At 40.2% G+C, this 24,827-nt stretch overlaps 1 protein-coding gene across 9 annotated transcripts in view; it reads right to left on the bottom strand.

Moving 5' to 3' along the window:
- The window catches only part of ATG7 (autophagy related 7), a 92,629-nt gene that overhangs the window by 41,361 nt on the left and 26,441 nt on the right, over positions 1–24,827 (bottom strand). For 8 of the 9 annotated variants that reach the window (XM_039559183.1, XM_039559182.1, XM_019292035.3 and 5 more), the window contains one exon: positions 20,999–21,121. In XM_039559183.1, coding sequence (XP_039415117.1) covers positions 20,999–21,121 — 123 coding nt within the window. Of the gene's footprint in view, positions 1–15,776; positions 16,240–20,998; positions 21,122–24,827 lie in introns of those variants that run through there. The other variant, XM_019292033.3, reaches the window with a different exon arrangement.

Here is a 24,827-nt window from a genome sequence, read left to right on the forward strand (position 1 = left end):
TCCAAGAAAAACCCAGTCAAGTGAAAAGACTTCATTACCATCAACTCTCCTTTCTTAAAAGTTACATAATTGCTGTGCAATCTCTTATAAGATCTTATTTATTTTAGCTTTAATTATTCACTTCAATGGAAGGCTTATTTCATAAAGTGTATCTTTTCACTTTAAATAAAAAGCACAAGTCTCTTTCTCTTCACTGTATATATTTTGTTTACCACTTGCCAAAACGTTGTTTCACATATGTGAAAAGAAAACTGGACTGAATACATGTGAAATAAACTATTGGCAAAGACACTGCAAGGGCTTGCCATTGAGAAGATGAGATTCACAAGGAAAGCCTTCTACTTTTTCCAAAATCAACAAAGGTATTAAAAAAAAACAAAAACAAAAACAAAACCCTCATAAAAAGGAACAGAAAGGATTTTTCAGGTAACTCTGAATTTCCAAGCTATTAAAATTTTCCTCAGAAGACTTCCACATCTCAGTTGTGCGTCCACCACAATGTCAGGGCTCCCCTGCTGAGGAACGGCAGAATTATAAAGTCCTGGTTTTATTCCAGTCTGTGTTCCTCACTTGTTTAGCAAGACTGAAAACTCCTGATTAAATCATCAACAACTCTGATTAGAACTGGTTTTGTTGATTGCAATTGTTGTTAGAATTCTGATTAGAATTGTGGGAGAGAGCACTTAAATTCTGCAGGTTTCCTCGATTTTTGCACAGTCTTGCTTAGTCCACAACCTACATTATTCATCTATTTTAGTCCATCAGGAATGTTTTAATTACTAATTTGAGAGCTCCAATTTGAGATCAAATTGAGAGATGTTAAAAAGCAAACTCCTGACCTCCTGTGTGCACAGTTCCTGCAGACCAGTGGTTCATGGCAAGACAAGAATTTGTTGCACTCACAGCATTTGCATCTCTCGAGTTCTCAGCTGGGGCAGAAAATTGTTTTCAGCCAAACAGATGCTTGTAAAATCAAAAATGAAATGATTTCATTTAGCAGCTTCATCTCACCAAACATCCACCAGCTCAGCTCCCACTAAAGTTTTCCAGGTGCAGGTTTTTTAGAAGGCATCTCAAAGATGGAATTTTAGGAGAAAGGGCAGACACAAGTTCAGGAAAAAAAACTATAGAAAGCTGCTGCATAACTTCAATGTTATAAGGAAATATTTTCTAATGTTTATGAAATTATCATGTATCTACTTTAGGTTATCCATAACATACTGCTAAAATCAGATTAAATGACGACATCAGCTATGCCACACTCGTCCATAACAGTTCAACTGTGCAGCTTGGTCAAACTGACACTTCTTTCCATTTCCCAACAGCCAAAATATAAAAGTAAATGGCACAAACACCTACAAAACTCCCTTTTAAAATAATTTCAAAGCTAGCAATTTTCTCACAATTTTTCAAACTTTACAGGTGAAAAAACCAGTAAGAGTGAGATTGAGCTCCCTGATAAAAGCCACACAAGAGCAGAAACAAAACTGGGAGAGGATTCGAGGATCCCCAATTGCTCCTTCTCTGCAAGAAACGCACGCTCCTTTCTAAACCCCAAACAGAAATAAAAGATGGGAGAAGATTTATGGCAAATAAAACAGCCCTTTTATCCCTGTCTCAAACCACAGATTTTGGTTCAAACCCAGTGATTATGGGGAAAAAAAAAAAAAAAAAAAAAAAAATCACACTTCCACAGCACAGCACAAAACACTGGTAGATCCAAGCCCTTAAATGTCTTATTAGCAGAAATTGTTGCCTTTCAACTCTGTTTTCTCCTCACCCTCAGCAGCTCTCAGGAGATGCTGGCAGGTATAAACACGCTTTCTTTTAATTACAGAACTGCATTACTGCTGTAACTGATTCCCAGCTCCAGCAAATTATGATCAAGTGCCCATTGTGCATAACAATCATTTAATGGCCGACAAACCATAATAAAGAAAGCTTTAATAAAGAAAGCTGGAAACGCGCCCGAATTTTATGGCAGCGCACTCCAAAAGAAAGAGTTACAATCTGTATTTAAGATTAAGTGAGCCTTTTAATCCAGATGGCCAGAATTAAACAAGGCAGTGCAGGGAAATTTTGATCAAAAGCTAGTGCAACATGAAAGTCCCAAAATTCCCCCAGCAAACCACGGCTAATTATTTCAAACAGAGGCTGCACATTCACTTTGGATTGGGAAGAACTCCGAGGGAAATACAACAGGAGCATGTTGCTTTCTCTGTGATAACCCACTCATGCACTAGCTTTTCTATCGTAAAAGAAAGCAGCAAGAAATCTCCCTGCTGGCAGAACTGTTTGGAGAGTTAAATAATAAAATTTTCAAGGAGTTTGCAAAATAAATGAAATTATTTCAGATCAGCGTGCATGTAGCTTTAAGATAGAGCTGAGTAAAACTGAAGACACTGCAACTGGAATTTGGAAAGGTCCTTAGTTTCAGTATTGTGTTATTAACAGATGACACCCAAGTTTCATCCCAAGTTTGCTCCCCTCTGCTTTAACTCCCTTGGAAGGGCTGACACACTGCTCAGCACCAGTGGCTCTCCCCAAGTCATGTCCCAGTCAGCAGAGAGGCTGGGAGATTTCCCACTCAGCATCAGCGTTCTGGGCTTGTCCTCGGATGTGTGGGAACAGGCCCGTGGCTGCTGGCAGCATCCCACCCACTCCACGAGTTGGGACAGTCATAGCCCTAAACTGCTGAGTGCTTCTAAAGCCCTCCAATGATTCTTTAGTGACTAAAAAGCACAAATACCCATTTTTAGTAGAGCAATAAAGCAGCAAGAGGCTCTGCTTTTCAATGACTCTTTCTGCTGCTGGGGGTTTTGCAGAAACCCCAGCGTGGAGAGGTACACAAAGAAGTTGATTGCTCAGCTCCTCTACGATAAAAACATTTATCTTTTGCTAAGAGCTTTTATGTTGATGAAATAAAACCTCTGTAAAATTCATCAATTAATTAGAAATCATAGGGTCCTGCCAAGTTTGAACTTACACAAACCCAGCTTCACTTCACCTTCTAAAAACACCCAACGAGACCCCATTTTGGACACCTACTTTATTCTTGCTCTGATGTTTACACCCATTTCTTTGATCTTTTTGCTGAGGCCAAGCCAGTGCTGAACTGTGACATAAATCACTTTGTCACAGTCAGAAATACTGATGCAGACAGAAAAATAAGGAACCCTTGTGAGCATGTTTGTAACAGAGAGTGGGCAAGTCCCAGGGAATAATGTTGCTCCACAGCATCCTGCTCCCTCCCTGAGCCCCTGAACATCAGAGCAGCCCTGTCAGCTCTGCTTTCTGATGCTGTCCCTGTGCTGCTCTGGAAAATTGAGAAGTGATCTGGTTTCTTACACAGTGACTTTATGCTCTTGCAGAGTTGGAAGGAGATCACGGAATCTTTGATTTGTATTTTTTTTGTTTCATCATTTTCTGACAGCAGCAACCTTTGAAAGTCTGCCAGGCTCCCTTGAATGAGAAAGGACTGACAAAATCTGATCAGCCTCTGCACTGATGTCAGTACTGCCCATATTTATATTGCCTTATTTACGTGCACACACAGAAGGAACGTTCGCTCTCTCTGCTCAGCCACCTCCTGCTCCCAAACACACACCAAGAACTGCTGCAAGCACAAAAGCTGCCAGTTAATCTGCTTTTTTCTGTAAAAAACTGCAACATTTCCACCTCATGGATTAAAGGAGCTGAGGAAAAACTTGCTGAGAACATAAGTGACACACACAGAGGTTTGACAGAGAGGAAATTAACCCCAAACATCTGAAACGCCGAGCACCAGGTTCATCCTGGCTGCACAACATCTTTCAGTTTCTAAATGTTAGCATTTTCCCTCTGAGCTCTCCTCTGGGTGAACAAAACATTATTGATGTGACTCCAAATCAGCAAAAACACTGCAGCAACTGAGCGTGAGCTGAATCACAAACTGTACTTGTGGTGATAACAGCATCTGCTGGATTATTTGCAGATTGAGCAGCAGAAAGCAAATCCTGTGCAAAAGCAACAATGGGCAGGCAACTGCTGCTCTCTCTGGGACAAGGAGCAATCCAGAGATGTTCAGTCCCCCTTATCCCAATTTTACAATCAAGCATCTTGTGCAATGTCAGGGTTTCTGCTGCTGTGTGCATGAACGGGGCACTGCATCATTGTGCCAGGAAAATCAGAACTGTCACTCCCAAGGGTTTGGGACAGGGGAGAAGCCAAATCCAATGGAACTGTGACTACAGTCAACTATTCAGCAAAAACAGCCCTGAAAGGAGAAAAGTAAAACAAAGGAAAAATCACACGTGAAATTTATTAATGAAAGACACAGGAGGAAAATCTAACTGAGGAAAAGAGATCAGAATTGCCAAAACAAGATGCAAAAAGAAGGAGAAAGCAGCTGGCCTGAACTATTCCAGCTCTTCTTCCAGGACTGGTGGAAATCAATGGAATATCAGTCAGTCCTGTGTCTGCACTTGGGAACTGGCTCCTGCTCCAAAGCTCTGCTGTCTCCGCTGTACAAGAGAATTCTTAGGATAACTAAGTTAAAAATTACAACATACCACACTGAAATAAACACTGGAGAACAAATAATTATAAAACAGTCATTAAAATGCCCCCCCAAATCAATGCATTATTTATTTGTGGAATGCCTGCAATTGTTTTTTAAGGGAGTCATAAAAATTCCTCACTCACCAGGAGTCTGTTCATGAGGGCAATGAATTTCCAGAAAACCCGATTTTTTTTATACAACTCAAGAGAAATATTTTTGGATACAAACTTTAAAAAAAATAGTGCTTTAACACTACTAGCTTTATTCCTTAAAATGAACAAAGACTTGCCTGCAATGTAAACAATGAAAATAAAATTAAAAAAAGGAAGACCACAAGTCTTGTAACCTAAACACAATACCCATTGTCTGGGCTTCCCTGTTTCCATGAAGCACATCTGATTTTCATTCTGGATTAGAACACTCTGCTAAAATTACTAATACACTGGGATAAAACTTAATTTAAAATTTCCAGATGAACAACTTCAGCTCTGATCTGTGTTCTGTAAGTGAGAATTCCCATTTTAACTCCGGAACAATGATTAAAATCCAATATCGAATCCTAGTTCCAATAAGTTTTGATGACCTCAGAGAGAACAAACAGTAGTTTCTCAACAGAAAAAAACACCACATAAAACTCAGATCCACTGGCAGCTTTTGTCACTGCCTAGCCAGGGAAAGCTTGGCTCGTGGCCTGATATGTTTGCAATTCCAAGAACTTCCAGTATTTTCCTGTGAAGAGATACTCAATTGCCAGAGATAAAAACTCGACTTTAAATGTGCTGGAGTCGATGGTGAGAACAAGGATGACAAACTCCTCTCTGCTATTTCACTTCCTTGGCTCTTCTGCTCAATAAAAAACCATGGAGAGACCTGAGCTGGACAAAAAATGGGAATAGAAGGGGCTCCTTCTCCTTTTTGTTTCTGTGAGGGGGGTGCAAACAGATTTGGGAATGGTCAGTGATGCCAACATGCTCTGGTTTGTAATAAAAACACACAAGGAGCCCAACAGCAGCTTTAGCACAAAAGCTTCGGCACAAGAGATTCAGCCCAGCTTTTCCCTGTGCTCCACTCTTTCCTTGGAACTGGGGTGAAATAACAGCAAAACCTCCAGTGAAAAGTCCAGAAAGGCCTGTACAAAATCCTGACAGAAAAACCAGGGGCAGAAACTGATGGACTCACTAGTCTGAATGAGGGCACACATCTAATTCTGACAATGCAAATACAATATTTCTAAAAAAGGTATCTCAGGCCATCAGTATTCTGTGGACAGCCTTGAACTCCCAAGAAATTACATTATGAAGAAGATAAAGAAAAAACAAGATTAAAAAAGGCTTTTTAAAAAAAAAAATATAAATGTTAGTGTTTAAAGTGTAACTTTTGATGTTCAATTGTCAAATCTGGAGGTAACAGGCCTTGGCAAGAGCTGTGGATTAGAATAACTCCCCAGGCACACAGGGTTGAGGGAGGCTGCTGACAAGGGGCAATGGGCTGAAGGAATATTGCCCAAAAATGACTCTTAAATTACACCTGATACTCCACAGTCAGGAAAAACAGGTACTGACAACTTCTTATTGCTCAGTGGGGATGCAAGTATTGGGAGCTGCATGTTTGTACAAGAAGAATGGAAAATCAACCAGAATAGTAAATTGACTTTATAGGGAGAAGAGGACAAATGCTGGGCAAGGCAATGGTGCTGTGAGGCCAGCAAGTCACTAAAGGAACAAATGGAATAAAACACAGGACCTGATCCTAACCCTAAGTCCAGTCTTTGTAAAGACCAAATTTAAATATTTAAATACAATCCAAATACTTTTAAATATAACAGCACCACGGTATTACTGGTGCAATTCATTTGTCTAGCAGCTGTTTAAAATGGAAGTGTTTGCAAGCATAAATAGAATAAATGCTGCATTACTCAACCAGATTATTGTGAAAGAACAAAAAGACTGGAGAAAAATTATGGTGTTTTTTTTTAACATGACAATGTGCTCAGGGGAAAAGGGCCAGTAATGAACAGCGTTTTTTTAGAACATTCTGGTAGAAAACCAAGTCCATTATTGAGAAGTAAATTGTTTAGAAGCATTCCTATATCAACTCACAACTACCATTAGGACAAAAGAATACAAAAATAACAGGAAGCTTCAACTGTTGGTTCTGAGCGTTTACTGTGAAATAACTTGAAGTAAGTTTGCAAATCTGGAAGATGAAAAGATTAATGTTTTTATTTCAAGCCATGCAGATGCCCCCTTAAAATCCAACATCCAGAGGATGCAAAGGAGACATTCAAAGCGAGCAGGCGTGAACCAAACAGAAATTATGGATCACAGAGGACATGAGAGGAGAAGTGTTGGGATGCAGGGAAATACAAAGGAAGCAAGAGATGGGATTGAAGTAAGTGAATGAGACAGGAGGATTTCATCACTAAATTCACAGAAATGATCCATCTTGGAGAACTAAAGCAAAACTGAGAAAATGTTAAAAATAACAGGAACAGAGGAAGGTTTAAACCAAACTCTATTGGATGGGGCTGGAGCACTTTATAGTAAACTGGAAAAGCACAATAGGAGGATGGGAGGTTTTGAATGCTTAACAGAAAACATTTGTGGCCCATGAATGAAATAGTTCCAGCTCCCAGCAACAATGACAAAATTGTCACAGCAAAAGGGAAACCAGGAAAGTACTTAGGAGAAAAAATAATAGCAGTGGTTTGCATAGCAGTGACATCTGTGACTGTGTCAATCCAGGCACAATGAGAGACAGAGAGCTGTCTTCATCCAGCTTTAAAAATACCTCTGGGTGGGATACAGAGAGAAAAATGAGCTGAGGGCTTGCAGGGCAGGGGAAATCCCAACTCTTGGGCTTTGTGGACCAACAGATTTTTCCTAATTGTCACTAACATATAATCTAGGCAAGAGATTATTGCCATTCCTCCCTTCTGCCCTCCAACTCTCTGACATCCAGAACAAACAGATTTTTGCACGTTAAAGTTTCGATTCTGTGATGTCCCTCACAGCATGGAACGAGAAATCCTAAATTAAAATATTCCAGTGCCACTTGGACAAGGGGTTTTGAGAGCCAACACTTCAAACCAGGCCACCCTTCCCACACGGGTGGCTCTGCAGATGCTGCTTTACCTCCAAATGGTGACAACACCACACATTCCAAGCCTAATTTGGGTTGGTTTCGTTTCTAACCTGCGCTCCTGCAGGATCAGGAATGATCCTCTGGGCTTCCCCACCTCCGTTTCCTGGGATTTGGAGTGCCCTGGTGAGTCCCACAGGGATCACACCACACAGTGTGTGAGGCTCCTGAAAAACCCCTCATTTGGTTTTTCACCTGGCTCCTCATTCTGTAACCCCCATAACCCCAGTGTGCTCCCAGGAGTTCACACAGCTCCTGCAAATCCTCTGGAATGTGCCCAGCTTGTCACCCCACCAAACTACAACATGCACCTGGGTCCCTTGTACTCTCTCTCTCTCTGCTGTACCTACCCAGGGAGTCTCTCCACAGCCCCACGAGCAGTATTTCAAAAGGTACAAAGGACAACAGGTATGAAAAATTACAGGTTTGACTCTGCAGGGGAATGATTTATTGATGCTGAGAGCTTAATTTAGTAATCAGGCACTATCTGAAGAGGAAAAAAAAAAAAACAAACCCACTCGGCCCCAGAATAGTTAGATGAGGAAGCTATTCCATCTTTTGATGTAGTTTTGTCCCAAATTCAAAGTTAAAAAGACTGGGAAAGAAGTTATCCAATTCACTGAAATCCAATCTCATTCTGGATTTCACCCAGGTCTGTACCTCAAAGGCAGAAGGGACTTAGTCATATTTTTTACCTAACTAAATTCCTGAGTCACATTGCAGAGGGGAGAGTCAAAGGGAACACAAGAACGATTTCTGCCATTCCATGTTTTCTCTTTATGGTATTGCTTGTGAGGAATTAATGTTGTAAGACTATTTCAAAACTTGAAACCCTTTCATCATTGATTATGGCTCATTTCTCATTCAGACTCACATTAGTACCCACAGCACTAATTCTGCATCGTGGCATCAAGAGCAAATGATGACTGCTGAGCTAATCTTAAGAAAGCAATAAATAATTTGCAATTAATCATCTGTTAAAACAATAATCCTTTTGAAACATCTCTGCAGTGCTACGGACTTCATGCAATGGGATGAACGCAGCTGCCTAGAAAGTGTTTCTGGATGTCACAGCACTCTCTGAGCTGGGTTTAGGGAAACAATGTCAAAACGCTGCCAGTTTTACACAGCTGAGATTAATGAAATGATCAAATGGATGTGAGATGCACTGAACTCCTAATTCACGTAGAAAAGAGACCTTGCAGCAGCCCAGCACACCACAGAGCTGTTACACACCTGCATTTCCTCTCTAATTACACTGCCCGTGACTAAGTTTGGCGGGGAAAAAAGCCAATTCCAGTCCTTTGTTTCTAAAACCACAATTCCCCACTTGCCCTTGCCTTGCTCAGACCCACATGAAAATTGCTGTCACTCCTCCTGTGCCTCCTCCTCCCACCTCTGCAGATCCCACGGCCCCCAGAAAGTTTCATCCCAGAGATCCAGACCATCCCCAGCAGCTCAGGCCGTTTTCTCCACCACAACCTCAGGAATTACAAGTCATTTCAGAAATAAGATCTTGATCACATCAACTCTGATGCACCCCACTGCACTCATTAAGCTTCATTTCTCTGTGCAAAAGCTGGATTTATTACTTTCTGTACATTATCCAGCAATTTGGAGACCTAAGGAATGCTCCCACAAAATTCATCAGTTGCTCAGCGTCAGTTCAAAGCTGTCAAACCTGCTGATTCATTTCATCAGCATTTACTGTGCTTCATTAATTCTAGATCTAAATGTTTTCAACAAAATAATGAAGTTATATATAACTCAAAGCAGCAGCACCAATAAATCCTTCAAGCCTTTGGCAACTCCTTTAATCCAGAGTAATCATGTTTCCTTGTATAACAAGTCTTGTGATGTCTGTAATAGCATCTCACTATAGTAACAGCAGCCTTCATGTTAGAGTTCTCTTGCATGCCTCGAGTATTAATCAGATCCCAGATTTAAATATGAAATTAGAGAACTCTTGATACTCTTCCTGAAACAGATATGCCAATCAGAGCCTCCCCACCCCCCCAAATTTAAAACAAAGTCCAATAAAGATCAGGCCTGCGGAGTTGTTGATGCTGGAGTCAGACACTGCAGTTTGTTGGTTATTGCTGTTCTTTATTACCTCATCCCTTCACATTACAATAACAACTCTACATAGTCTCTTCTATAGGCACTTCTCTCTGCCACAAGCTCTTTTCTTCCGCTTTTAACCAGAAGAGAGTAAAGAAAAAAACTCACCAGAATGAAGGATTGCAGACTTCATGCTAGAGCTGAGAGTATCATTCGCCTTTGAATGAAAAGGACTCAATGATCAAAACATTTATTCTTCAATTTAGAAATTTCTTAATGAAAACAACATTCTTCTATTTCGTAAGTGACCTTAAATCCTAGCAATTTTCCAAATACACAGACTTTCTTTCTAGTACTGTCCTGAAAACTCCTGCAGCATCCTCCAGCAGCTCTTACTCACAGGGATGTTACTACTGACCAACCTTGCTTGAATTTATCTCACTTTGCAGAAAACTTTGTGACCTTTACACCCCAACTTAACTAAATGATATTTAACAGCATTACTTCCTTTTCCCAAATCTCCCATAACCATCCCTAATGTCCACCACATAAAAAGAAAAGTCACAGTCAGCTCCTTGAACTTTATCGACATGTTTGGCTATAATCAAGATTTTACTTTGTTGAGCAATCCAAATATAATCTGCAGGCACAAATCTATGAATTAAACAATATTAAATTGCATCTTACATGCATTCAACAATTGGATCCAATACTAAAGTCTGGATTAAATCCAGAAAGCAGAAGTATCAAATAAGTAGCCCCAGCCAAGGCTGAAGCTGTAATTCCAAGACAGGCAGGCTTTGAGGTATTTCATTACCCACCTAAAAATGTGAGCTTGTGTTTTACAGTTTGGACTCGCTCCAAAGGCTGTCCCCAGTTAATCCAGGCCTGCCTTTGGGGAGCCCAGGACAGCTGGAGAGGATGCTGCCCGTATCAATATCCGTGTGATGGATGTGTGCTGGCAGGCTCGGGCAGCAGGCAGAATTCAGGAGAGAATTCTCTCACAGGAGCCTGCCTGTTCCACTGGGGCAGCAGAGAAAATCTGCAGCGCTGGGAAAGCAGCCCCAGACCGGTCTTTAGAGCACTGCCAGGGCTGCCCACAGTGGGACAGCTAAAATAGCACACCCAGCACTCCCTCACACACAAAAGCTTCAACAGAGGCTCTTTAATTCTTCCTCTGAATGAACCTCAGTCATTTACTTCCATATTTCTTGCAGTGAACCAAACTCATGCAAAGAAGTTTCTTTTAGAGGCTGGAAATAACATCTTACTTTGCATTTGCATCTTCTCTGCCTGTTACCCTTTTCAGATCTAGTAAGAATTAAAATCCAGCCTCAGGTTCATGACTGCCTGTCCCTGAAAAGAAGCCCAAGGTATCAGAATTTATTAGATACGAGCCTATTGCCTGTGGAGGAAGAGATTAAATGAGTTTTAGTGCTTGAATTACTCTTGCAGAAAGGTGAGCACAGCACTCCCAGGTACAGCACCACCAGTGTTTTCACAGGCACCATGTGTGGCAAAGGCAGATCCAGAGATTAGCACACATAAATCACTCACCCAGGGAGGAAAAAAAAAAGCCTCCCCAGTTGCCAGCTAAGACAACCAACACAAAAATGCATGTTTTTACAGGGGCTATTCAAAGAAATAGCTTTAGTGGGAAGAATGAGTCATGGGCCAGCAAGCTTCACACACTGCAGCTACTCAGAGGGAGAAGACAAAGGGAATTAGGACTTAGATGATTATTTTTTTTTTAAATAACCAAGAAGCATTACCAAAACCAGCTGCTGCACTGTAATACTTCTAAATAGCTTTGCTATGCCTTCATATTCTCTTCCAGTAGTAGTTTTCTCTTTCTCTCTCTAACTTGCATTTGGGTTTGCTGTTGTTGGCACACTGTCTCAGTAGACATTAGACAAATAAACTTTTCAACAACATAAAGGCTTTTAAAACTGTATCTCTTAACCCCTATCCCCTTGAGAGGGTGGAAAGTGATTGCTTAATTCTTTACAGGTTTACTTGTGCCTCCCTTCTCCCTTTCTGTGACTGACTTTCTTTAGTTACCAAAAAATAAATAAGCCTCTTAGCCGTTATCTCCACCTAAATCACAGTTTGTATCTTTTCCCTAACCATGTATTTTTTTGGTTATTTATTGATTAGCCTATTGGATTTCACACTTGACTTGCAGGGGATTAAATGCACTGTCTGGTGGGCTTGAGTCAGTACTTTACAACTACAGGAATTTATTTTGTGTATAATAAGTACTTCAACAGAGCCCTTATTTTCAGATGACAAAGTACTGATGTACTTGCACACACAGAGTTTTTCTCCAAATTTATTTCCAGAATCTCACAGCCTTAATGTCATTCCAACTAGACCAGTTTTATGATGTTTACTTTTGTGTTTTAACTGGAATAGAGTCCATTCGCCTCTTGTATTAGAGAGGCCTGTGCCATTAAAGAGCCACTTTGCAATATTTTACACTGCAAGAACCAGACAACATCTGCACATACACCTTCCTACACAGAGATGGCAGCAGAACTGCTACACACAGACTCCAGATCAGCTCTGGGAGCTGATCCTTATCACATCTTAGCCACAAATTTCCTTCCTACCAGGGCTTGCAGCTCAACCCAACTTTTAAAAAGTTCTGTTGTTACATTTCCAGGTCTGGCATTTTCCCCTTTACCAAAACCACTCCTATTTATCCAGTAAAACTGCATTATTTTAAGGTTGCTGTGTAACAACTAAACAACTAAAAATCATCACCACACCTGTAGAATAACAAAAAGCTTTCCTGTATGTGAAAATAACAACAAACTCAGTAACTCATAAACAGCTTTGGCTTTGTGAAATATCACATGTAGGAACAGCTTTGGTGTCCCAGACTCAACACTACAAAATGCAACAACTCATCACTAATTTGAAGCACATTATTTAATCCCTAGAGTGGGGTTTTTAAAGGTTGAGAGACCAAGAAAACAGAAACTCATCCTAAAACTTTTTTTTTTTAATGCTATGCTCTCCAAACTTAAAAGTGAGACACTTTCCTCTTGGCTAGTTTTTTATTTTATGTATAACAACGCAGACTTTTTTGATGTCTCTTCATGAGGTCAGGAACAACTTCCATTTACAATTTACAAGATGTAACTTTCCAACTAACTGGACCTTAAATCAACTAAAAGAAGTCACTGCTAAGGAAAAATTAGCACTGAAGCGATAAGAGAGAACCAATCCTTATCTTCTCAGGCACAAAGTGGCTCATCTTGGAACCACATCTGGGTTTTAACTACAGCATTGGTCATTAATTTTTATCACTCCTAAGCTATCAGGTGGTTTCTCCAGGAATCCAGCCAATTCTACAAAAACAACTATGTTGCATGGCAGATTTCAGCTGGAAGCCAAGTCTTAATGTGTTCCAAAAAAGCGTTGGGAAAAGGAAACTTCAGGAGAACCTGAACTACAGTAAGGGAAAGGAAACACCAGCACTCTGCAGAGATGTTCATTAAAGTGCAAATACCAGGAAAATATTCAAATGGAAAGAGAGCTCAGGCCAGTAAGAGCTAGGTTAGTATTAATTTTAAAGGCTACTCAAATCTGCCTGTTTTATAAATTAGTGCCAACCAAAATTCAGCCAACAATATCTGCATTACAGCAGCAACGTGGATGAGAATCTTTAAACACTCACGCTGGTAAAATTATTCCATAGTTCACAAAGGAAGAAACCCTAAGAGACAGTGAAAATTTCAGCTGAGGAGTAGTTCACAAACCGTTTTCCAAATGAGATTTCCACAGAGGAGCATGTCTTAAAATTGATGTTCTGTTCTTAAAAGTTGTGGTGCTTAATTTCCTGTGTGAATTAGCAACTACTGGCATTAAAGAGAGGCTGTGCTAAATCCCCAGGATTTTTCAGCAACTCTTCACATTGCAATCCACTTCATTTATGACCATTTCCTAGTTCCACCTATATTTACAGGAAAATCAGCTCCAAAGTGGAAAAGAAGCCACTGCTGTTTGTGCAGAAAGGTTTTGTGGTCTGAATCAGATGCTGCCAATAACAAACCACCCATGCACTTGGGGGATGTGATAATTGACTGCATGGCTTCAGCCTGACAGGAATGCCCTCAGAGAAGGCCGGGAGATGCTTCCAGAGGAAATCTGGATTGTCGGGAGGAGGCAAACACGGGTAACAATGAAATACTCTGGTGGGCTCCAAGATGACCAGAGCACATTAATCCCTAATAAAGTAACTCAATTAACACTTGATGGAAGGCTGAGCCAGCCCTGCCCCAAGACATTCACAGCACCTCTGGGTAAGGCTGCAACAATTGGTGTTTATTGAAATCTGGCACTGATTTGTCCAGCAGCAATTTTCTTTTTTTAATTTGAATGATCTACAAGGGCTCATATACTCTTGGACTGAGAAGCACATTGTAGAATTTATGTTCTTAATTAGAAGGAAAAAGTTCATCAGCATGCTTGTCTGTGTTGTGTAATTTCTTATTCTTCACATGAGAATAATAGAATGCATCTTGAACAGTCTATTCATTCTTCTTTGTGACAAAGAATATTGGAATGGAAGAGATTTGATCCCTAAATTATTTTACTTCTCCTTTACTGGAGATTTTTCCTTCAAAAGAAAAGGAGTCAACAGAGTTTGAAAATCTTTCTAGAAGAGAATTGCTTCCCCAAAATAAAGATTTTGCAGCTTCAGCATAGCAGTTCCCTTCAAAATTTTGGGATGCTGTGTTCATCATTAGCAAAAATTACTCTAAAACCTTAAATAAAGTACAATTTAATATCATTTACTACCACGGCACAAATCAAAACATTACTTCATCAGTTCAAATACTCCCTGTTTAGGTACTGATCTAATGAGGGCAATTAAAATGAGTCATAAAGAAAAGTAGTGCACCTTTGCAATGCTACTGGAGGTGGAGTTCTTATGAAAAGAGGAAAGCCCAGAGTCCCCTTGGGAGAGAACAGCTGATATTGATCACCTGCACTGATCAGTTCTGATCAGAATGAGGAAAACCTGTAGGAGCCCAGAGTGCCAAGAATATTTCTCTGCCTGTTTTTAAGGGTTCTTACCCCCCTGAACAACACTGGTTTAGCTTCAAACCTTGGAAAAAATTACCAACGGTCAGACAAGAACTAGAAAATACAGTGGTGTGAATTAGCTGATAGACTACTATGTAAGACTGTCACAGGGTGAAAAATTTAGAGGTTTTAGGCTTCTCTTTTTAGTACATAGATAAGAGTAAAAAATATCAAAATGGAGGATTGTTGTTCTCTAAACCTTCTTCTCCTCCTTCTACTACTCCATATTTTGCAGTAAAAGTAGTTTGGAATGATTGGATAGAGAATTCCACAGTTCCTGCCCGTGTTACTGAATAATTGGTAGGAAAGTGAAAATAATGTACATTTTTAGTAACTACTGGTTAAAATATCTTTAAAAGGCTGTGTAAATCTTGATAGAGAGTCTTCACTCCTGCTTTTCTGTGCTCTGTGCTGTACCTGGGTCACGCTGGTGGCTCTGTTCCTCTGATAAGACTTAATAAACAACTATCTGGAAGCATTGAAACTCAAGGAAAAATCTCGGTTTATCTCTCAAACTCCCTGCAAGGACTTTTCAGCAAATTCTCTCCCATCAGGAGGGATTTGATTTATGGCACGGTTCAGTGTCAAAAACCAACCAGGAATTACTGTCTGCAGAAGCTTCATGAGGAACACAGAATGCACATGAAGGCTGCTGCAGTTTCACTGCAGCTGAAGGTACTGAGGGCTTGCCCAGGTTTTTGCTGCAAAGCTTCTTCCCCTCACATAAAAAGTGATGAGATAATAAATTTATTCCTAATAGCACTTTCCATTTTATAGTTGCACGATATTTACTGTGAAATTTTACACAGAGATTTAAACTCTATCAGTGTTTTGACACTATGACAGCAATTCAGTTAAATACATGAAAAAAACCCCATATTAAATAACAGAATCTGTTGCTAACCCAAATGCCATTATTCCATTTCTTTCAGTGGGTTTCTTTTCCATAGAGTTGACATTTCACACAAAAATGATAACTGGCTACCAGCCAACTGTCCTTCCCTTGGCTCCAACAAAATAAAGGACTGCACAAGCCCCTCCCAGCCCTGAAGGGACAAACACACATTTACTCAGATACATCATGAACCAGGAGTATTTGTGCACATCACTCACTGATGTAAGGCCCAGGAAGAGCATTTCAATATAATGACTGATAATAATTGAAGTTATCAGTGAAGGTATCAGGGGAAAGACAAGGAGCTCATGTTTTGCCAGCAAACAGAGGCACCACTTCACAGGTATTTCTAAACCCTTCCCAAAGCAGCAGAAGGTATCTGCTAAAGCCCAGTGTGGGGCTTGTCCAAAGGCTGGAAAACTCAGTTTGCAGTGTTGTGTGTTGATGTAACAATTACCCCTCCTTGGCCAAGTGTCAGCAGTGAAATCCCACGTTCAGCAGAGCCCTGTGTGAGGGATACATTGATTAAATCTATTTTAGGCATGGAATCACCCAGCACAGTCACCCCAATGCAATGCAGATTTACTTATATTGAAAATCTCCTTTCTCACTTGGATTGTGCTCAGCACAGAAAAAATTTACCATTATTCAAAGATCTGGGGAACACTGCTTGGTGAATGAAGAGAAATGATGACACTAATTGACATCATGAGAAAACTCAAAAACAAAAAACCAACCCACCTCCTGAAAGAAAACAAATTAATCTCTTAATCTCTTAAGAAAGAAATTCCAGGGCAGGCCTGAATCTGTCAAAATGAATTTCTCCTGAAATGCACCAGATTAAAAACATGAAGGAAAACAAAAGCTCACGCAGAGAAAAGTCTCAAATATTAATTTTGGGCTACCCATCAGTAATGATTTCTTTAGGAAGTTTTCATAACACCAAATAAAATTAAATTCTGAATAATACTTGGCTAACAGATAAAAATTGTCAAGTTACAGAAGTTACTGTTACAATATTGTTGTAGCTGGGTTTTTCTGTTTTGCTTGGGGTTTGGTTTTTTTTTTTTTGGCTATTCAAATGTTATTGTTTCAGCATCAAATACACTGCATAATACAATGCAGAATCAGAAACAAGCAGGATATTTTTAATAGCAAAGCACACTGGAAATTCTGAATTTTCTTCCAAATTTGGACAAGCACAAAGTTCCTTTTTAATACCAGCTGCTTATTCTACAGCCTTGCTCCTCAAGAAATGACTGAAAAATGGTCAGGCACAAACCTCATATAAATGCAGAAACATGATAAAATAGGGTTGTCTGTATTTTCTCTGAGTATCTGACTAGATTAAAAAAAAATCCTTTTTTTTTTTTTTTTCATTAATAAGGATAAGAAGGATTGTTTGGGATACAGTAAACCAGCACAGAAAAGGCATTTTGGAAATACCAAACAGGCCTCATTCAGAGACCACAAGAACTTGTCACAGAAACTACAGACACCACACTTTTTGTGAGAGACAGAAACTTGAAGTTCAACATCACTGAAGTAAAAGAGCACAGACACAGGACCTACCAGCACCCAAATCTGACCTTTACAATCACATTCAAAAACAGGAACTGTGCTCCAGATTTGATCTTTTTTTTCCCAAAGCTCTTTATGACCCTCTTAGATTGCAAGACTTCTACCCCTTCTTGTTTTTCAATCAGTCAGAAAACCAAGTGAAAATTTTATTTCTGGTGTGTGTTTTAGAATCTTCTTTCATCCTGATGGAAGCAGGAAGGGCAGTAAAGTATCCAAGTAATTCAGGAATTGAAATCCAGAGTAAGAAAAGTGTATTTACATTTGTGTCTTATTACAGAGAGAAATGAGTTGAGTGCATATCAGGAAAGCTGTGATTTAGGGTTAGGAAACTTTAGATTGAATTAGAAATTTTAGAGGAAAAGCATCTTCACAGCAGCAAACCCAACACCCTTTGGAGGGTTAATCTGGAGCACGAGGGGAGCACACAGCTGGGTTTAGGGATGCACTGAGCTGGAACAGTCCTGGGTAGCCCAGCCAAGCTCGGACCTGGAAATTATTCACTTTTCTGCTTCCAATTCCACACCTCCAGCCCCTGATTAACAACCCAAGGATGCTCAGGCTGTCTCTATTTTAAGCCCAGCCATTAAACTCCACTACACAGCGAGCAAGGGTCAAGTTTAAAAGTTGAGGTTCGCAGAAAGGAAACAAAGTGATGTGGAAAACAGAAATTCAGTGCTTCCATGAGCTTGGGCAGCTCCCCAGATGAACTGCATCCAGTGGAAACAGGGCCTGAGTGCTGACATGGGAGTTTCCCACAGCTTCCATTGGCCTTCAAAGCCAGGCGTGTCACCAGAGGCTCCTGCCCAAGCTGCACAGAAATATCTAACTGGGATTAAAAAAAAAACAAACCCCAAAATGTTCCAGAGACCCTAAATTAAAGCCAGATGTAGAAAGAGCAGATGCCTGAAATGTACTGTCAATCCAAGACAGGATAGAAAAGCTTGCCGACATTATTATTTATTAATTGTAATGCTAAGGAAGTCATGGAGAACATTTCTGATTTCCTGATGCAGCTCATGTTGAAGAAATAGGTGCTCTATTGACAAAAACCCTGCAACTACTATCAAATTTAAACCACACTAAATCTGTGTTAAAATATTTTGGTCAACAACACAGCCCTGGAATAGGAATTAAACAGTGCAAATAAAAAAAGATTTTCACTAAGTGAAAAGTCTCCCATATCTTACTGCAAATTGTATTCCTTAAATCTGGGCAACCAAACTCTGAGCTAATAATGTGGGGGGAGTTTTCATGGAAATTCAGGCCATCCAAAAATGGTGTGTTTAACAGTCACTCCTACGGAACGTGCACAACTTATCCAGGTTCTCTTTCAGGCAAACTCAAAACTTAGAAGCAAGTTCTCATTAAAGCACTTTTACACACACATCATGAAAGCTGCTAAGCATTTAGGTGAATTAAAAATAAAAACTAATAATAAAAGAGGTTCAGTGTGTGATTGCACTGAAGAGCAGCATGACAGTCTTTCTGACCACAACAAAACACTCTTAGTGAAATGTTCAATGAAATGCTCACGTTTTAACAGTGAACCTTTTAAAAATCAGCACAAGATTGAGCAGTTCCCCTATCAGATGCAGGTTTATTAATCAAATATCAGGGATTTTATATATGGAATTACAAGCCAATTATGATGTTACTGGGTAAATATAAGGTTGGATGACATCTAACTTTACAAGTCTATTTTCTTTATAGTTCTGGAATAGCACTGGACACATTTTACTAGACAGGAGGAAAGGAAAATCTGCAATTACCAGAAGCCATTTTTATGGTCTCCAAACACACCAATAATCCACAAAATCTCTCTGAAGAGTTTGAGTGGAGAAAGGCAGATAACTTCCTACCAGAAAAATGAAATATTCCCATCACAAACCAGGCCATACACACCTGATGAAACCTCTCACTGCTTTTGCTGCAGCCTTTAGAATGTCACAAGAATATCTCAAATCAAAGGAGCACCAATCTTAGCAAATCTATCTAATGGCTCCATTTTAGGGAATACATTCTGCCAAGAGCAGCTTCAAAGCAGCCAGAAACCCAAAAAACCATTTTTGCAGACCTCACACTCCCCAGCTGCAGCGTGAGAAAAAGGAGCTCGAAATACAAGAGAAAAGGAGCTCCAGATACGAGAGTAATTCCACAGAAAAGATATTAAAAGCACTCTCTTGTGCACCTAAAAAATATAAAAATTGTCCCAGCTGATGAACAGAGACTTGTGGAAGACCACAAAACAACCTCTTTGTTTTTCAGAGCCAGCAGTGGCAAAATGTAACAAAAAACTGGCTTTTAATCCAAAGCAAGCAGGAGTAATCCAGGATCTACAAATAATCTGTCAGCCCTTGCCATTCATAAACACAGATTCATCAATAGATTGGTTAACCCTGCTAAAAGAGATGGATTTTCCCAAAAATACAGCAATCCTATAGGGAAGAATCAAGAAAGCTCCCTGGTTTTATGGTAGTTAACCTAATTTGAAAGCATTAGCTCTGCAAATACTTTGTATGTCAGATTTTCCACCCCGAGCAGTGATTTCACTGCATAAACCTCACTAAAGAACCCCAGGATTTTTGAAAGGATGCTAATTCTGGGTTTTAAGCTAAACTTTGACATCAGTAAGTCGCACTAAACTCACACCAGACTCTAGATTTTGTAGAGAGTATCTAAAATTTCATTAACAAACACCTGTACACATTCTGAAGCTGAAAAAGGGATTAATACCTGCAAAATAATACATTACTAACTAATTGTAATTGGTTTTACATTTTCCATTAGCAGCCTAGACACTAAAAGCCAGGGCCTGGCAATCAGACTTTAATTATTCTCACTATTAATGAGTGGCACACATTAAAGGGTGCTTGTTTTCCCTTCTTGGATCCCTCTCACATACATATATATATATTTAAATTTTTCCTAGGTATGACCATGCTGATTTAAGAATGCATTAGGTATTTTACCGTTCACATTTCCAGCATCTGCTTCCATTATTTTCAAAGGCTAAAACATGAAACAGAGAGCCAAGTCATCGTTATCCCCCCAAAACCTTATTAAGCAACACTGTGGAGCCCTTTCCAGCTGAAAAAACAGCTCCAGCACTTGCACAGGCTGCAGGGACTGAACAACCACTTCTCAGAGCCAGCTTCAGAAACATCCCTGGGATACAGCCACGCCAAGATTCAGTTATGATGTAGAAGGGGAGAGATATTGGCAGAGGGGGGAAGGAATACAAATCATTGTTAAAATGCAGTATTAGGGCAGAGATCTGTTTCATTTTTTAAGGAACACGCTCAGTATCACAACTCAGTATTGAGTTATCAGCAGTGCTGCTGCCCATGAGGTCAAACACACCCCAGTTTCTTCCCACATTCCATTTTCTGTCACTGGGCAAGCAAACAGCATTGTTTGCCCCATATTACAATCCATCAAGCAGCATAATTACATTTTACTTGACCTAAAATTGCAGTTGATTTCCTCACACCACATAACACAAGCCACTTGCTTCCTTTAAAAGTAATATTTAAGGACTCAGATCCAGAAAGTGACAATGAATTAAAGAGAATGTCTAAACCATCGTGTCAATCATTCTGTAAATCAAATACCACAGCTTGATTCTATCAGCGATTCATTTGACCACATGGTTAATTCTTAAGATCCAAATTTTATTTCCTTACCTCAGCAGCCTGTGTCTCCTGGTGTAATAAAGTTAGACCTGTCAGGTCTTCCAAGAAGGAATGTGAAGAATTAAAAACTTTAGCTAGGAAATTGAACCCTTCTCGTTCATACTGGTCAAGGACCTGCCAAATAAACAAACAGAAAAGTACTTCAAATACAATACCCCAAATCTGATTCATCCTCATAGTTGGCTCACAGAATAAAGGCACAATCTTTCTGGACACTCAGAAAATGACTGGATATTGCAAACAGGTAAAAATGACAGAGAACAGAACAATCATTTTCCCCAACTCAATTTCTAAAGCGAGGAAAGGTGGAAGTAAGAGGGAAGAGAAGTGGGGTTTAAGATCTCCTGGTTTAAATATATTTTTAAGCCTAAAAAGAGACAGATGATACAGCAAGAAGGAAAATTTGGCTGCAAAGCCATGAAAGGAGCATTTGAGTTCCACAGAACACAGTAAAAGCCTGTTCCAGGGTATCAGTTCAGGGAAAGAACCATGCTGGGACAGCCTGGAAAATTCCCCGAGTAGGTGTCCAAGCCCAACATCCTCCCAGTCTCCAGAGATCCGTGGTTCTGTGCTTGCTGTATCTTAAAGTAGGCTCTATTTTTCTGCTTTTATTTTCCCAGTTTATCTTTCATTTGGACAATCTTAGAGGCTCCTACAAGAACTGTGAGGTTTTAGCTTATGCCCCTCTCAACCCCTGAGCATGAAGAGCTTTATTTGAGCTTCAGATGAGGATTTGCCAGGCTGATTTCAACCCAGGGGGATGGAGATTGAGGGAAGAGAAGATAAATGTCAAACATGAACACAACTCTACACGTTTTGTGACAGCAGGTAGTCAGAAAATATAAGGAACTTATGTCTGAGCAATCCCAGTATCCATTGTTTCCTTATTTTTGTTCCAAGTTCTGGTCATTTAATGCCTCGCTCTCAGAGATGAAGCAGCTGAGCTTGATGCATTCCAAACAACTTTTCCTACAGAACTTCAGGCAGCAGAGCAGGATGTATGCAGGGACCTCAAAGCCACACAATATTTAAATAGAAAGGAGCAGAATGTTTGACAATGGAGACAGAGAGGCAGAGGAAGGATCACCAGGATCACCCTGGATCCAGAAGAGGCAGGATTTTCACAAGAGTGGAAATAGTTCCTTTAGAATTCATCAAATCACAACTTACTCTCAACAATCTCACTCTTTCCTAGTTTGACAAATCCTAATGGTCTCAAATACACATTTCATTGATAAAACTGTGGGAACTTGCACAGCCCAACAACATTCTTCAGCAAAACACATCCAGTGAGCTTTTCCACTGAGTCCTACAGGAATTCAAGCTCATTAAAAAACATATTTATATTTAGATGAGAGAATTCTAAGTTTATCGTTAAAAATAGACTGGGATCCTCACTCAGACCGTCATGCAAAGCTATCTGGTGCATACTTGGATATCAAAAAACACAAACAGAAACAACTGAAACACAACTGTGGAAAGGAAGATGTGGGAACTCGTGCCTTCTGATCAATGCATCAGTATGACTTTGCAGAAGCTTTTTATTGTTTAAAATACACTCCACTCCCACATCTCACAACTTGACATCATACCCTACTTACACACTTTGCTTAATTATACATTCTACCTACTTATCTTATATTACTTATACATATCACTCTACTTACACATTTCCTTACTTACACTTTTTACAACTTCTACATAACACAGTACTTATGTATTTTACCCACTTATACATGTTACTTTACTTACACATCTTACAACCTTTACATGATACTCTACTTATACATTTTACCACTTATCCATAACACAGTAGGTATACATTTTGCAACTCCTGTGTATGAGCTCCCACATTGCTGGATTGGTTTCTCTATTCCGTCCATGAGCTCCACACACACTTTTCTGATAATATGATTGGTTTTAATCTAGTGCAGCACAGTCCTTTTTTACCTATTCCTTGCTGTCTTGGTATTTAGTTTTTCAGCTTCTTCTTTCTCAATTCTTTCCCAATTTAGCACAGTTTACCTTTCAGTCCTCGATGAATTCCTGAGGGCTCTAACAGGTGGGGCTCCTGATCCAGGCAAGCAGCACCAAGATGATGATGGCAACAAAACCCATCCAGTGCTCAGCAGCCAAGTTAGTCCAGGAAATCCAAACAACAAGCCAGCAAAGGACAGGGAGCAGATAAAAACCTGTCCCTCTTCTCCCCTCAACCCTTCGGACTGGAGCTTAAAAACCCTCCTGGGGCTGATGAGCTGCAGCTGAAGGTGGAAAGGCCAGGTGAAGCTCGTGAGGGTAATTCCAGCCTGGTCCCACTCTGAGGGCTCTAAGAATAGCTAAAGATGGTTTGGCTGGGGCACACTATCAAGTTTCAAATACCTTACAACAGAGAGACAGATGTAGGTGATTATCAAACACTTGGAGCCTTCTTGACCACACTTACTCTTCTAAAACAAACAAAACCAGCACTTCATGTTCTCTTATTGAATCTACAGAAATTGTTCTTCATACTTTAAAGATTTATTTAGGGGTTTGGTGGATTTGTACAATGACTGATAAACATAAGCATAAATTAAAAAAGAAAACAGGATTTAAAAAAAAAACATTGGGAGCATTTCTTTGTATTTTCCTTGGTGTTTTTTTATTCCTGAGATAAACGAAGCAATGTGAATGTTCACAAGGCAATACAGAGAACTGGACAACTTCAGCATTCCATTTGGGATGCGTCCTCTCAATATTATCCACTAAATACAGTGGGATTGCACTGGGGATTGATACATTTAATGACTATTCTGGGTTTCAGAATTCTACTAGAACAACCCAAGTGCAGCAGTCTCTTGCATGTGGCTCTTTGTGGAGAACAGACACCAATTTCTAACCCTGGAGTGCGTTCACAGCCCTGCCAGTGGGAATTCCTCACACCAGCAGGGTTATCCGACGTGCTCCCGTTGCTGGAGTCTGGGGGAAGCACAACCCAGATTTTTGGGGATGCAGGACAGATCAGAGTTCATGGCCCCCTGAAACCATCCCCAGCCTGCACACAACGAAGCTCAGCCTTAGTTTAAGATATTACAGCACCTCAGAGAAATGCAGGGACAACAGCAGCGAGATATTTTGGTCCCTTCCAGGGGTAGAAGATGTAAACCACCTTAGGCTACGCAAATATTATGAGCAGAGCAGGGAATTGAGTGCAACCTTTCTATACACAGCTCGTCTATCAAGCAGCCCTTAAACCTGGCTGGGTTTGTTACTCAGAGAGCTCTGCTTTGATCCTCGCTCCCAAAAACCACGATCGAGCCTGGAGTGAGAATTTCCAGGTGCTGCTTCCTCAGTAAGTGCACGAGTCTGGAGTGCCAGGGTGCTGAGCATGAGGTGCCCTGGTTTATCTCAGAGATGTGCCCAGTCCCTGCCAAGGCCAGGCAGGAATTCCTGAGCTAACCCAGAGGCACCCTGACACCCCCAAGGTCCTGCACTGCCTGGGGATGGAGCACCTGGAACAGCTTTCATTAAATCCAGGAGCCCTTTGTGTCATCAGCAGCACGGACAATGCCAGGAAGTCTCCCATTAAGTGCCTTTTAAAGTATTAATATTAATAAAATATTAATAAGCTCACAGATGCAGGAGTTGCAGGTACATTATTTTTAGACTTTTTTGTTGGGTAGAACTGGGATACATTAATGTGACCAAATCTATTGCTATGGAAAGATTTCCACATTTATTTTCCCCCTGTAGCAACTCTGCTGTGTGGCAGAGACCCTCCATAGTGCCACAATGGCAAACTCAGGTTTGGGTAACAAATCTCACCACACACCCCGTATCT

Source organism: Corvus cornix, chromosome 12 (genome assembly GCF_000738735.6).
Source record: "Corvus cornix cornix isolate S_Up_H32 chromosome 12, ASM73873v5, whole genome shotgun sequence".
Lineage (NCBI taxonomy): Eukaryota > Metazoa > Chordata > Aves > Passeriformes > Corvidae > Corvus > Corvus cornix.